This window comes from Ranitomeya imitator, chromosome 3 (genome assembly GCF_032444005.1).
Source record: "Ranitomeya imitator isolate aRanImi1 chromosome 3, aRanImi1.pri, whole genome shotgun sequence".
Taxonomy (NCBI): domain Eukaryota; kingdom Metazoa; phylum Chordata; class Amphibia; order Anura; family Dendrobatidae; genus Ranitomeya; species Ranitomeya imitator.
This window is the reverse complement of record NC_091284.1, coordinates 542530476-542544402: the sequence shown is the minus strand read 5'-3', so window position 1 is coordinate 542544402 and position 13927 is coordinate 542530476. Positions and strand designations below refer to the sequence as shown.

At 42.9% G+C, this 13927-nt stretch overlaps 1 protein-coding gene across 1 annotated transcript in view; it reads right to left on the bottom strand.

Annotated features, from left to right (window-relative positions):
• Positions 1-13927, bottom strand: part of JADE3 (jade family PHD finger 3) — an 86320-nt gene that overhangs the window by 29523 nt on the left and 42870 nt on the right. Inside the window, exons 2-3 of the mRNA XM_069757856.1 lie at positions 8693-8752; positions 8000-8082 (exon numbers count right to left, since the gene is read on the bottom strand). Of these exons, the coding sequence (XP_069613957.1) occupies positions 8000-8082; positions 8693-8741 (132 nt within the window). The 5' untranslated portion in view covers positions 8742-8752. The remainder of the gene's footprint in view (positions 1-7999; positions 8083-8692; positions 8753-13927) is intronic.

Genomic DNA, 13927 nt, shown 5'->3' with positions numbered 1-13927 from the left:
GAGGCAATCCTCAGTAATACAGTATTTATATAATAAAATACGTCTTGGTCTGTGACCTCAGAATTCTCCTTTTCAGAACTTTAGTTTCCATCAAACTTGCGTGTAACAAAGCATTGCCTGAAAAAGACGTAATCCCTATGGCCTCACAGCCACTGGGTGACAGGTGCTCTCTGGCGGACAGTTTTCAGGCCTAGGGGGAGATTAGCGGTACAGGACAGAATAAATCCAGAAGAAAAGCACAGTAAGGGTATGTGCACACGTTGCGGATTTTGTGCAGTTTTTGTGCGGATTTCGCCTGCGTTTTTACACCTGCGGATTCCTATTATGGAATAAGTGTAAAACGTTGTGGAATCCACACAGAATTTACATGCTGCGGAAAATACAATGCAGCGTTTCCGCATGGTATTTTCCGCAGCATGTTCACTGCGGATTTGGTTTTTCATAGATTTACATGGTACTGTACAACGCATGGAAAACTGCTGTGGATCCGCAGCGTCAAATCCGCAACATGTGCACATACCCTAATAGGTTTGTTTTTTTCACCAGTTTGCACAGGTTCTGCACAGATTAAAGAATAAATAAATACAAAACTGCTGAACTCTGGGTAACTTCTTCCTATACGGAATAATCTAAAAAAGGGACTTTCTAGGATTTCATACCAGTGTGATGATATTTTGACCCCCAAAACCATTCTGAGCAGCAAAACAAACGGGTCATCGTACTCATCAAAATACCCATCAAATAAGCTGTAGTGCGCCAGATGAAGAAATGTAGGAGTTCCACTGTGCCTGGTATTTTTGCTCATCTTGATCTCAAACCCAATCACTTAAAATTCCCATTTTCTAAAGTAAATGGTATATCACAAAGATATGCCATCACTTTATGAATGGAGAGGGTAAGACATCTGTGCAACCACCAATTTGGATAATGAATGTTCTCAGCACTGGTTTAGTTCTTCTTTCCTTTCATTGTACAGTGGTTGGCCAGGGTAAAAAGTGCCAAAGAAATGGTGCAGCTCTATTTACCCTAAGTTTACCCTGCACAGCAGTGCCCCTGACTACCCAGCTAAGCAAAGAAAACATGCAATTTCAAGAGGGCCCCCCAAGGAGGATTGGCAGGGATCCCAAAGGCCAGTCCCACAAAAATCAAAAAGTGTTGACATAGCATATTGCGAAGACATCACTTTAAAGGATAAAAATACACTAATTTTAAAGTCTTAATGGGACCTCGGCAATCGTTTATAAAGGACCACCGAATCAGCTGTTAGTACTGGGGTTTGGACATACTATCACATATCCAAACTATAGATGTAAATTTATACAACTGCTTTCTAAGCGTCGCTTAAAGCTTGTATAAAAAGCAGTAAAATTAGATAAAAACAAATACAGCAAACCAAAGCATCAAGTAAAAAATATACTCAATATACTCTGCTTTCTCTGTCAGTACCATAGTGAATGAATGCGTAGGTCAAGCACGCGCGCCCCAGTACTTCCGTTAAGGCTATGTGCACACGTTCAGGTTTTTTCGCATTTTTTTTGCGTTTTTTTCGTGCTAAAACCGCTATAAAAACTCATTAAAAACGCATACATTATGCATTCTATCATTTAGAATGCATTCTGCATGTTTTGTGCACATGGATGCATTTTTTTCCGCGAAAAAAATGCATCGTGATAAAAAAATGAGCATGTTCATTATTTTTGCGGATTTTCTGCGTTTTTCCCGCAATTCTATGCATTTGGGGAAAAAAATGCACAAAAAACGCGTCAAAAAACGCATGCGGATTTCTGGCAGAAATGTCTGGTTTTTGTCAGGAAAATTTCTGCAAGAAATCCTGACGTGTGCACATACCCTAATATGGGGATCTGCAGAGAGCTGTTTTTGGAGGGTTTCCAGTGGTTGACCTCTCTATGATCAGGAAGTTATCACCTATCAAATGTATAGGGGATAATTTTGAAGTCTAGAAATACCATTTTAAGATCATCAGCTATTTACGCTAATAGGACAAGGAAACTAAGTAGATTGAGTGCAGATCTATAAAGTAGTGTAAGCATTCGATAGGTTACAGGGCTTGCACAAGCACCATTGCCACTCCACGCAGCTGATCTTTGAGGGTGCTTAGAGATGGCTCCCCAGCAATTTGTCATAATGACATCCCCTAAAACTGCGCTACTAGAAAACTAAAACGTAATGACATCAAAATGAAAGACAAAGCTTAGAGAATATTAGCCAAGCCATATGCTTCTATTTTGTGTGGGCATGACACATGGCTTCTGCTTGCATTTTGTAACAATATACAAGAAATGTACCGTATATACTAGAGTATAAGCCGGCCCGAGTATGAGCCGACCCTCCTAATTTTGCCACAAAAAACTGGGAAAACTTAATGACTTGAGTATAAGCCTAGGGTGGAAAATGCAGCAGCTACCGGTAAATGCCAAAAATAAAAATAGATACCAATAAAAGTAAAATTATTTGAGACATTAGTAGGTTAAGTGTTTTTGAATATCCATATTGAATCAGGAACCCCGTATAATGCTCCATACAGTTTATGATGGCCCCATAAGATGCTCCATATTAAAATATGCCCCATATAATCCTGCATAAAGGTTAATAATGGCCCCATAAGATGCTCTATAGACACATTTGCCCAATATAATGCCGCACAAATACTGATTATGGCCCCATAAGATGCTCCATAAAGATATTTGTGCCATATAGTGCTGCACAAACATTATGGCCCCATACAGACATTTGCCCCATATAATGCTGCACAAAGGTTATGGCCCCATACAGACATTTGCCCTATATAGTGCTGCACAAACGTTATGGCCCCATATAGTGCTGCACAAACGTTATGGCCCCATACAGACATTTGCCCCATATAGTGCTGCACAAAGGTTATGGCCCCATATAACGCTGCACAAACGTTATGGCCCCCATACAGACATTTGCCCCATATAATGCTGCACAGACGTTCTGGCCCCATATAGTGCTGCACAAACGTTATGGCCCCATACAGACACTTGCCCAATATAATGCTGCACAAACGTTCTGGCCCCATATAGTGCTGCACAAACGTTATGGCCCCATATAGTGCTGCACAAATGTTATGGCCCCATATAGTGCTGCACAAACGTTATGGCCCCATATAGTGCTGCACAAATGTTATGGCCCCATATAGTGCTGCACAAACGTTCTGGCCCCATACAGTGCTGCACAAACGTTATGGCCCCATACAGTGCTGCACAAACGTTATGGCCCCTTAAGATGTTCCATACAGACACTTGCCCCATTTGCTGTTGCTGCGATAAAAAAAAAAAAATCACATACTCACCTCTGCGTAGCTCAGACCCCCGACACTTTCAATATTCACCTGCCCCTCGTTCCGGCACCGCTCCATCTTCAGCGTCTTCCGCACTGACGTTCAGGCAGAGGGCGCGCACTAACCACGTCATCGTGCCCTATGACCTGAGCGTCACTGTAGAAGATGGAGCGGCGGCTGGAACGAGGAGCAGGTGAATATCGCGCAGCGCTCCCTTCCCCGTTATACTCACCTACTCCTGGCGCGGTCCCTCCTTTCCCGGCGCCGGCAGCTTCTTCCTGTACTGAGCTGTCACCGTTACCACTCATTACAGTAATGAATATGCAGCTCCACCCTTATGGGAGGTGAAGCCGCATATTCATTACTGTAATGAGCGGTACCATGTGACCGCTCAGTACAGGAAGAATATGCAGCCCTGGAAGAAGCAGGGACGTGCAGGGACCGCGCCAGGAGTAGGGGAGTATAATTAGACAGCCCCCGCTCCCCCTCCCCTGCCGACCCCTGGGTATGACTCGAGTATAAGCCGAGAGGGGCACTTTCAGCCCAAGAAAATGGGCTGAAAATCTTGGCTTATACTCGAGTATAAACGGTATTTATGCAAATTACATTCTCATTACTTTTTTTTTAATTATTGTTACATATACATTGTCAACTGATCTAATTAACAATTATGTAAAAAGAGATAAGATGATATCCTGTATCACTTGATGTTTTCATTGGAAGCACTTCACAAATTCACGAAAGCTCATGGTTTGAGTATATAAAGATCTCTGTTTTTAGTTTCCCATCTTCTATTCTTACATTTTTGTCACCCACGGAGGAGTTTAGCTGTGTGCCTCTGCCAAGTGGCTCTGATACAAGAAGAGATAATTAGCACAGTTTTAATTAACATGAACTATATAGTCAGCAAATGTAAAATCTAGCTTGTTGGTCCCGTCCCACATACTTTTCTGCATATTTTTTACCCAGTGCAGAGAGAGAAAAATTAACCCCTTTCTTAGATTTGTCGTAATGATACGTCTCTGTGCCCTGGGTCTATCTGACCCTGATTCCCACAGCTGACACCCGGCACTAAGTGCCAGTAGCGATCACACACCGCTCACGGCACTTTACCCCCTAAAATACTGCAATCAAACTTGATTGCAGCATTCCGAAAGCCGGCAGAGAATTGAAAGCCCCTTTTCAAGCTGCGGAGTCCTGATCGTTGCCATGATGACATCCGGGTCACCAGAGCTAGGAAAATCGATCATGTGAAGTACATGATCAGCAAGTTTCTGTCAGTGCAGAGCTGACAGTTTAAACAGCATGCAGTTTATACAAGCGATCGGCCTGCAAAAAATTATAGTCCCATAGTGGGACAAAGTAAAAAAAAAAAATTTCTTTTTTTTATTTTTTTTAAAAAAAAGGTAAAAAACATTTCTTTAAATAACAGATAAAATATTTTATCTATAAATATATTTGTATGAAAAAAATTTAACAATAAAAGTACACATTTGGTATTGCCACGTCAGCACCAACCTGACCTATAAAACTGTCCCACTAGTTAACCCCTTTAGTGAACACCACAAAAAATTAAATAAAGGAAAAAAAAACAATGCTTTATCATCATATATAGAAAGTAAGATTTTTTTTATTTATACGGCTCAAAGTAATAAACTTCTGTGAGGTTCAATGTGCTCACCATACATCTAGATCAGTTCCGTGAGTGGTCTAGTTTCCAAAATAGCCTCACTTGTGGGGGCTTTTCACTTGTTAGGCTCTCTAAATGAGATATGGCGCCAGCCAATTGTTCCAGCAATTTTTGCATTCAAAAAGTCAAATGGCGCTCCTTCCCTTCCAAGCCCTGCTGTGCACCCGAACAGTGGTTTTCTCCCTCATATGGGGTATCAGCGTACTCAGGAGAAATTACACAACCAACATTGGAGTCCATTTTTTCCTGTTACTCTTGTAAAAAGAAAAAATTTGGATCGAAAGTTAAATTTTGTGAAAAAAAATTTAATTTTTTTTTTTTTTTTTTTTACACATTCTAAAAATGCCTGTGAAGCACCTGAAGGGTTAATAAACTTTTTGAATGTGGTTTTGAGCCCCTTGAGGGGTGCAGTTTTTAGAATGGTGTCACTTTTGGGTATTTTCTATCATACAGACCCCTCAAAGTGACTTCAAATGTGAGGTGATCCCTAAAAAAAATGGTTTTGTAAATTTAATTGGAAAAATGGAGAGAGTAAAAAAAAAAAAAAAAAAAAAAAAATCGCTGCTCAACTTTTAACCCTTATAACTTTCTAACAAAAAAAAAAAATGTTTGTTCCAAAATTGTGCTGATGTAAAGTAGATGTGGAACATGGCTTGGAGTCACGAACAGGATGGCCGGCGGTTTCGTCGGAGCGGCAAACCCGCTCTGCGCTAAGCTCCGCCCCTTTTGGGATGCAATGATGCCGGATGTGTTCATAGCACACATCCGGGTTCATCGCACCCCATGCATAGGGCCCTGTGTTATACTTGCGGCGACGCAGCTTCGCCGCAAGGTATACGGTCATGCTGCGATCTTAAACGCGCCGCATGTCCGGAGTCGCAGGGCCGCCGCGTGCGGGTTACCACGCATAGTGGAGATGGGATTTCATTAAATCCCCTCCACTATGCTGTAACATCTGGACGCTGCGTGTTTGACGCTGCGTCTCTATGCAGTGTCAAACACGCAGCGTTAACTGCACGTGGAAACATACTTTTAGGCTACTTTCACACTTGCGTTTTTCAGCTTCCGTCACAATCCGTCGTTTTTTGAGAATGCAGGATCCTGTATTTTCTCATAGACTTGTATTAGCGACGGATTGTGACGGATGGCCGTCAGTCGTGCGATGGATGCGTCGGTATTTGGCGGACCGACGGCACAAAAAACGTTCCGTCGGTATTTGGCGGACCGACTGCACAAAAAACGTTCAATGTAACGTTTTTTCGTACGTCGGGTCCGCCATTTCCTACCGCGCATGCGCGGCCGGAACTCCGCCCCCTCCTCCTCGGGACTTTACAATGGGCAGCGGATGCGTTGAAAAACTGCATCCGCTGCCCACGTTGTGCCAAATTTTCACAACATGCGTCGGTACGTCGCGCCGATGCTTAGCGACGGAGCCGTACCGACGCAAGTGTGAAAGTAGCCCAAGACATGCCACTCTGTACCAGTAGTAAATAAAACTGTGGATTAGGATTTGCCTCTGTCTAAATATACTCAAGCTCAAAATCATCCAGAAGATATTTCTTTTTGATTCCACAGAACACCATGTGCAGTTACAACTAGAGAACGCGCTAAAATGGAAACGGAGAGCACATTGTGTACGCTGCCCCCACCTTACAAAACAAAACTTCAAGAAGGAGGGATTTAGGACTGTTTCATAGATACATGTAACATGGTCAGAGAACAGATAGTTAGACACAGACTCGCTGCTGATTTGGCTGCCGGTCTCCTGACCCGAATTCAACAGCCTCAAATTTGCCCATGAGGCTGGCAAATTCTGGCAAATGGATTTGTAGCAAGGCTGCTCATCTCGGTCCATACATTCACATATCATGGTTCAAGAGGCAGTTAAATGGTGGTTGCTCTGTTACATTACAAAACATAGCACTATAAAGGTCATAGTGTAAAATTATGAGCACAGCATATACTCTGTATGTAGATCGTAAATAGCCCACTGACATGTTTGCTGGACGAGCAGGAAGACACTTCTCAATCCAAAGTCTATGAAAGCCACAAAGTTGCATTGAAAGCTTGTGATTCGTTAGCCATGACTTCTGGCCAGTCAGAAGCTGTGTCACATTATGGAGGAGCGGGACCAAAGTGGCGGCGGGAAGAACAGAAGATGGTGGCTGGCAAGTATTTTACTATTGGCAGGGAGCATGAATTAATGATACCACTCTGGCGGTGAAATAAAAAAACATTGCCAGAGTGGTGCTAAAAACCTTAAACATAGAAAAATGCCAGCAGAGACGTTGTGCAGCTACAATTGTTGAGATTAAAGGGGTTGTCTACTAGGACAACCCCTTCTCATTCCCCAAGCTTGGACCCGATAAAATAAAAAAGCCTATACTCCCTTCCGTGCTGGTGCCATTCCCACTGTGTCGGCACTCACTCTCCCTGGGGATCTCGTGCGGTTGTTGTGACTTGTGACCCCGGCCACAATCAGCGTTGGCCTCATTGTCTCCGCCTTTGGACAAATTGAACATGAAGAGGAATTCTGGGCTGCAGCTGATCTTGGACTTCCTCTTCAAGTACAATTCGACAGAAGGCAGGGACAGGGACACCAGCGCCGGGGGCCATCACAACCGCACTAGACACCCGTGACTGCGCAAAAAAGGCGCCAGCACGGGAGGGGAGTATTTTTTTTTTTTTCATTTTATCTGGGCCAAGCGTCGGGAATGGTAGTAGACAACCACTTTAAGTAAAATATGTCATAAATGCACAACACTTACTGTGCATTTTAAACAATGAATACTTCTCATTATTGCAAATCTTAAATTGCCCCAACAAGATAGTACTGAAGATGTCCAGCACTTCTGCACAAAATAATCATGATTAGAAATGCTTTCAACATACAAAGAGATAAATTACTTGGAATTTTCACCATCTCCCCTTTTCGAAATTCATATAACCAATGACAGTACTATTAATTCCCAAGTGTCTCCAAATACCTCGGCAGACTTTTTTTCATCCTCTGTTGTGATTTTAGCCTTACTCCTGTACTGAAAACAAGAAGAAAAGGAAGTGGAAGGACCTGTAAATAAAACAAATCAACATTACTGGTGATGCACTAAAAAGCACTTTTTGATGTACAAAGTGAACTTGAAAATACTCCAACTAGTAACTATACATTCTATAGATGGTATAGCCATACTGCGACAATGTGCAGTATCACCAATGCTCGTGTGCGATATTTAACAGCTTTTTTTGGGACTCCGTAAAATGTGACCAAACAAATTCTTAAAAGACCTAACAACAAAAAAGTTAAGGTTCAGGTCTCCGGTAAGACAACTACAAATTTGACAGAAGCATGGTTAAGCCATGTTCACATGCACCAAGGTTTTATCAGTACAATACTTGTACATCATAGACTGCCAACTGTTGCATGTGCCTGGTAAGAATTAGTAGACTACCTCCGCACTAGAATTTTCCATTTATTTGTATTCATTTTACATCTATGTTCAAAGAACGAATAATCTGGGTGATTACTCAAATTTTTTCCTTCTCTTATGTGAAAAATGGAGTAAGGTGCACAGCTATTTGTCTTGGGATGACAAGCTCCATATATAAATATACACTAGAAGCCATCTTATACTTACGTGAAGATTAGGGTAATAATAGCACACTAATTATTAAGTACTCACTTTCATTGTCTGAGCTGTCGCTGCTGCTGAGGTGCCTATGTCGCTTCATCCTGACGCATCCTGTACAAAAAATATAAAAAAAATTTTTAAAAAGCGGTAATGGGGGGAAACCAAACAGCCGCTGCCAAGGCTTCAACTCAAACAGTTCTTTCCAAAACCGCTTGAAACACCTCTACTTTTTGTAACTTTTGTCTTTTTTACGACAATCCCGCATCTTACTTTAGTGCACTGTTCATCAAGACTGACGTAAAAATGCCAGTCTTGATGAATCGGGGCTTTAGTGCAATACTTTACAGCTGTGTATAGATTATAGCGGACAAGAGCCTTTCAAATGGAAACTTCAATAACAATTGACAAATAAATATTCTTAAGGATTTTTACCCTTTGCGAATATCTTTTTTTTTGGACCGTCACAATTGCATTATTCATTTTCTCTGCCGCAGGATGTTGTAATAGTCGATTCACTGGCCAAATTCAAACAGGGCCTTTTTAGATGAATGTAATTGGACATTTATTCTGGGAACGAATTGTTTTCTGTATCTGAAATCGTGAAGGAATTTTTGCCCTAATATGGGGCAATTAGCATTTGCCCTTTGGGTTTTTTGTCTAGATAAGACTAAGAGCAGAAAAATGCGGCAGCACTCACCCTGTAGTGGTCCAATGCTTTTATTCAAGACATGAGGATTTACAGCTTCACGGTCCGAGGGAGTGCAGGTGAACGGGAGGTGAGCAGGGAACCACGACGGCCGTTTCACGCTGATCAAGCGCTTCAACGGGTCCTCTTGTCTAGATAAACCCACTAGGTAATAGGTTGGACTCTTAGGACTTGCACTGAATTAGTAGTTAGCTCAAGTTTCTGCACAATAGTTAATCTGTGTTGTACTGTGAAGGGACATGGGGGGGAAATCAACCTGGGCCTCCAATATCCAGGACACACTTATGCCCCGTTCATACGCTTCGTTTTTTAGGCTGAAACCCCTTCCCACACACAATTTTTTTTAATACCAGCAAAATAAATAAGATCTCTGAAAACAGCTACCGGTAAGTGTAAAAAAAGGGCATCAAAAACACAAGCAAAACCACATCAAATGCGTGTATTTTTCATTCAAATAGTTTTTATTGAAAAATTTCTCAACCATGTCAACAAGACATATCACGAGACATAACACGAAGGGAGAGGAGGTGGTGGGATCCAAGGGGCAAGGAAAAAAGGGTGGCACATGAGGGCATATGGGAGAAGACAAAAACAAGGTAAGAAGACAAATATGGTCTACGTACGCAGCGTAGATAGTTTACATAACTGTAATAACGTTGAAAGGTAAATATTTGTATAACAGTCAGTAATTGGAACAAAACAGTAGCAATTAATGTTGGTGTAACAACCTAGAAGACCGAATACTTTTGATTGGTTTTAATAGTTAGGAAAATCAATAACTCTCAAGTATTTTATGTAGTAGAAGAGAAATAAACAATGCAAGTTTAACATTTATCAGCATTCTGAAACTACAAGAACCCACATATGTATGACCAGATATATTAGGGATAGATCTCTAACCAGCGATGCCATTTGATGGCAAATTTTTTAAAACCTGCATTGGCAATGGAAAATTTATATTCGTAAGATTTATGTAGGGAGACCAGATCAATAATTTCTTGCGTTGTAGGAGGGCAAGGTTTTTTCCAATGGTATGCAATGGAATTCTTAGTTACGAGGAGAATATGTGCCACAATAGGCCTAAGCGAGGGGCTAATACGGTCAATACCTATGGACAGCAGTGCGAGTTGAGGAGAGAGATCAATCTTCCCTTTTGCTAAAGTGTTTAAAATGTTAGAGATTCCTCGCCACAATGGTTTCAGTTTAGGGCATTGCCAGAAAATATGGAGTATGTTTCCCCTTTTCCCGCAGTTTCTCCAACACTCAGGAGAGATGCTATTATTTATGGAGAATAGCCTTGAAGGGGTTAGATACCACCTAGATATCAAAATGCGTGTATTTTTAAGTGTTTTTTTCTACAAATATTTGAGTATTTGCAGCAGATTTTTCTACAGCAAAAAACTTGAGCACATACCCACACCATATCAGTTCTGTGTGGTAATGGAAGAGACCTAGGCAGCAACACACAATTTGCAAAATAAGTCAGTACAACTGATAGGCAAGTACGGTATATATTTTACAGATAAACGGGATCTATCTCTTATTCCAAATGCTTCCCCGATTGTTACCAAAAGAGCAGTAGTACAACATAAAACTTGGCCGTGAAGTATGAAGTATTCTACTGTATCAGTTAATTCGATTATAACCAAGAAGAGCTTGGCAGGAAACTCATGTTTCCTGTGATGTCTTTCACATTCATTCCAATAGGTAACCGTGAAGGAACTTCCTGATAGAAAGCTGGAAAAATATAGACTGCAATAGAAACCAATGTTAAAAGCTACTGGAAAAATGGCAGCTGCAGACACATGAACCAGGAAAAACAAACAATGCTCTAGTTCTGGACATCCTGAATAGTAACAAGGCGGCTTTTCATCATCGTCTTCACTACTGGTGGAGATTCAAGCCATACAGAATTTGTACAGAATGAATGATAACACATTTCTTAATGGAAGCATCCTGTGTGTATCGTTTTCATTGAAAAATTTGTCTCCCTAGGAAAGGGTCATTTGTCCAGTGCGAGTCCTAGTGAATGACTTCTGTGTGAACATTACCATAAGAGACAATCCAAAGATTAAATAAGACATTGCTGTATATTAGACATTTCATTATTTTCTTAATTGTGGATGTGAAAAATGGATGTAAAAAATGGATGATTTTTCATATGCTTGTTGTATGAACTTAGCCCAAATCAGGTCTCTGTTTTTTTTTTCTACTACTAAGGAGAAGAGAACAGATGGATATTTATTAATTCCCCACACCTTATCAAGACATTTGCTGACCATGACTAAAATATTATTTGAATCTGGGAGGTTTTGGTATGTTTAGTTCTAGTGAACATACTTGGTATTAAAGCCAGTTTTGCCCTTTATGGCTGTCTATATTTTTCTATCATTACCATAACTGTGTTTTTTTGGGGGGGATGAGTTGCATATGGGGTACATATAACTTAATAAAGTTAACATGTCAATTATAATGCACTCAATAAAGCTGAAAACGTAAAACCAATTCCAGACTTAATGCTTTTGGTAATGCTTTCTTACAAAAACAGTGATCATCTCAGTGTGTCATAAAATCTGAAAAAACTTTCCCGTTTGAGGTCAATTAGGGTTACCATAATCTACTATATAATTGTCTAAGGGGTACTTCCGTCTGTCTGTCCTTCTGTAACGGTTATTCGTTCGCTGATTGGTCTCGGCAGCTGCCTGTCATGGCTGCCGCGACCAATCAGCGACGCGCACAGTCCGGAAGAAAATGGCCGCTCCTTAATCCCCGCACTCACTGCCCGGCGCCCGCATACACCCCTCCAGTCTGCCCTCTCACAGGGTTAATGGCAGCGGTAACGGACCGCGTTATGCCGCGGTGTAATGCTGTCCATTACCGCTGCTATTAACCCTGTGTGACCAAGTTTTTTACTATTGACGCAGCCTATGCAGCGCCTATAGTGAAAACATCCAATGTTAAAAATAATTTTAAAAAATAAAAAAAATGATTATATACTCACCTACGCCGCCTTTCCCGCTCCTCGCGATGCAACCGGCACGTTCCGGTCGCACGAAAAGGACCTGCCGTGACGTCACGGTCATGTGACCGCAACACGGTCACGGCAGGTCCTGCACGACAAGGACCTGCCGTGACGTCACGGTCATGTGACCGCGACGCCAGCACACCCCGGGACCGGAAGATGCCGTCTGCACCCCACACAGGCGACAGTGCTACAACGCGCCTGCGGAAGGGGAGTATCTTTATTTTTTTTAACCTGTGTCATACGTGGCTGGGCAATATACTACATAGCTGGGCAATATACTACATGGGCTGTGCAATATGCTACGTGGCTCTGTGCTGTATACTACGTCACTGGGCAATATACTACGTGACTGGGCAATATACTACGTGACTGGGCAATATACTACGTGACTGGGCAATATACTACGTGACTGGGCAATATACTACGTGACTGGGCAATATACTACGTGGCTGACCAATATACTACGTGGCTGACCAATATACTACGTGGCTGACCAATATACTACGTCACTGGACAATATACTACGTCACTGCACAATATACTACGTGGACATACATATTCTAGAATACCCGATGTGTTAGAATCGGGCCACCATCTAGTTATTAATATTTGCCAAATGCCAGAAGAAAGAGAACGAGAAAGAATGAGAATGCAGTAAGTAATAAAAATGCTTTAAAACAAAGTCAAAAGTTTACACATAATTCATTAGTATTTGGTACCATTGCCCATACCTCCTAACTTTTGAAGCTGGGAAAGAGGGACAAAGTTTGCGGTGCGCAACGCGCGCCACGGCAAATTTTAGGCCACACCTCTGACCACACCCATTCACTAGTCACACCCATATCCACGTCTCAACCACACCCATTTAGCACTGCTAATCGCACTGCTAATCACACTGTTCATAAAGAATAATTATAAACAAAAAAAATATGGCCACACAGTGCTCCATACTGTATAACGACCCCACATGATGCTCCGTACCGTATAATGGCCGCACAGCTACTCCTACACACGCGACTGCGCTCCGTACACTTTGCATACACGGCTCCGCTCCGTACACACGCGGCTGCGCTCCGCCCACCTCGTACACACGCGGCTGCGCTCCGCCCACCTCGTACACACGCGGCTGCGCTCCGCCCACCTCGTACACACGCGGCTGCGCTCCGCCCACCTCGTACACACGCGGCTGCGCTCCGCCCACCTCGTACACACGCGGCTGCGCTCCGCCCACCTCGTACACACGCGGCTGCGCTCCGCCCACCTCGTACACACGCGGCTGCGCTCCGCCCACCTCGTACACACGCGGCTGCGCTCCGCCCACCTCGTACACACGCGGCTGCGCTCCGCCCACCTCGTACACACGCGGCTGCGCTCCGCCCACCTCGTACACACGCGGCTGCGCTCCGCCCACCTCGTACACACGCGGCTGCGCTCCGCCCACCTCGTACACACGCGGCTGCGCTCCGCCCACCTCGTACACACGCGGCTGCGCTCCGCCCACCTCGTACACACGCGGCTGCGCTCCGCCCACCTCGTACACACGCGGCTGCGCTCC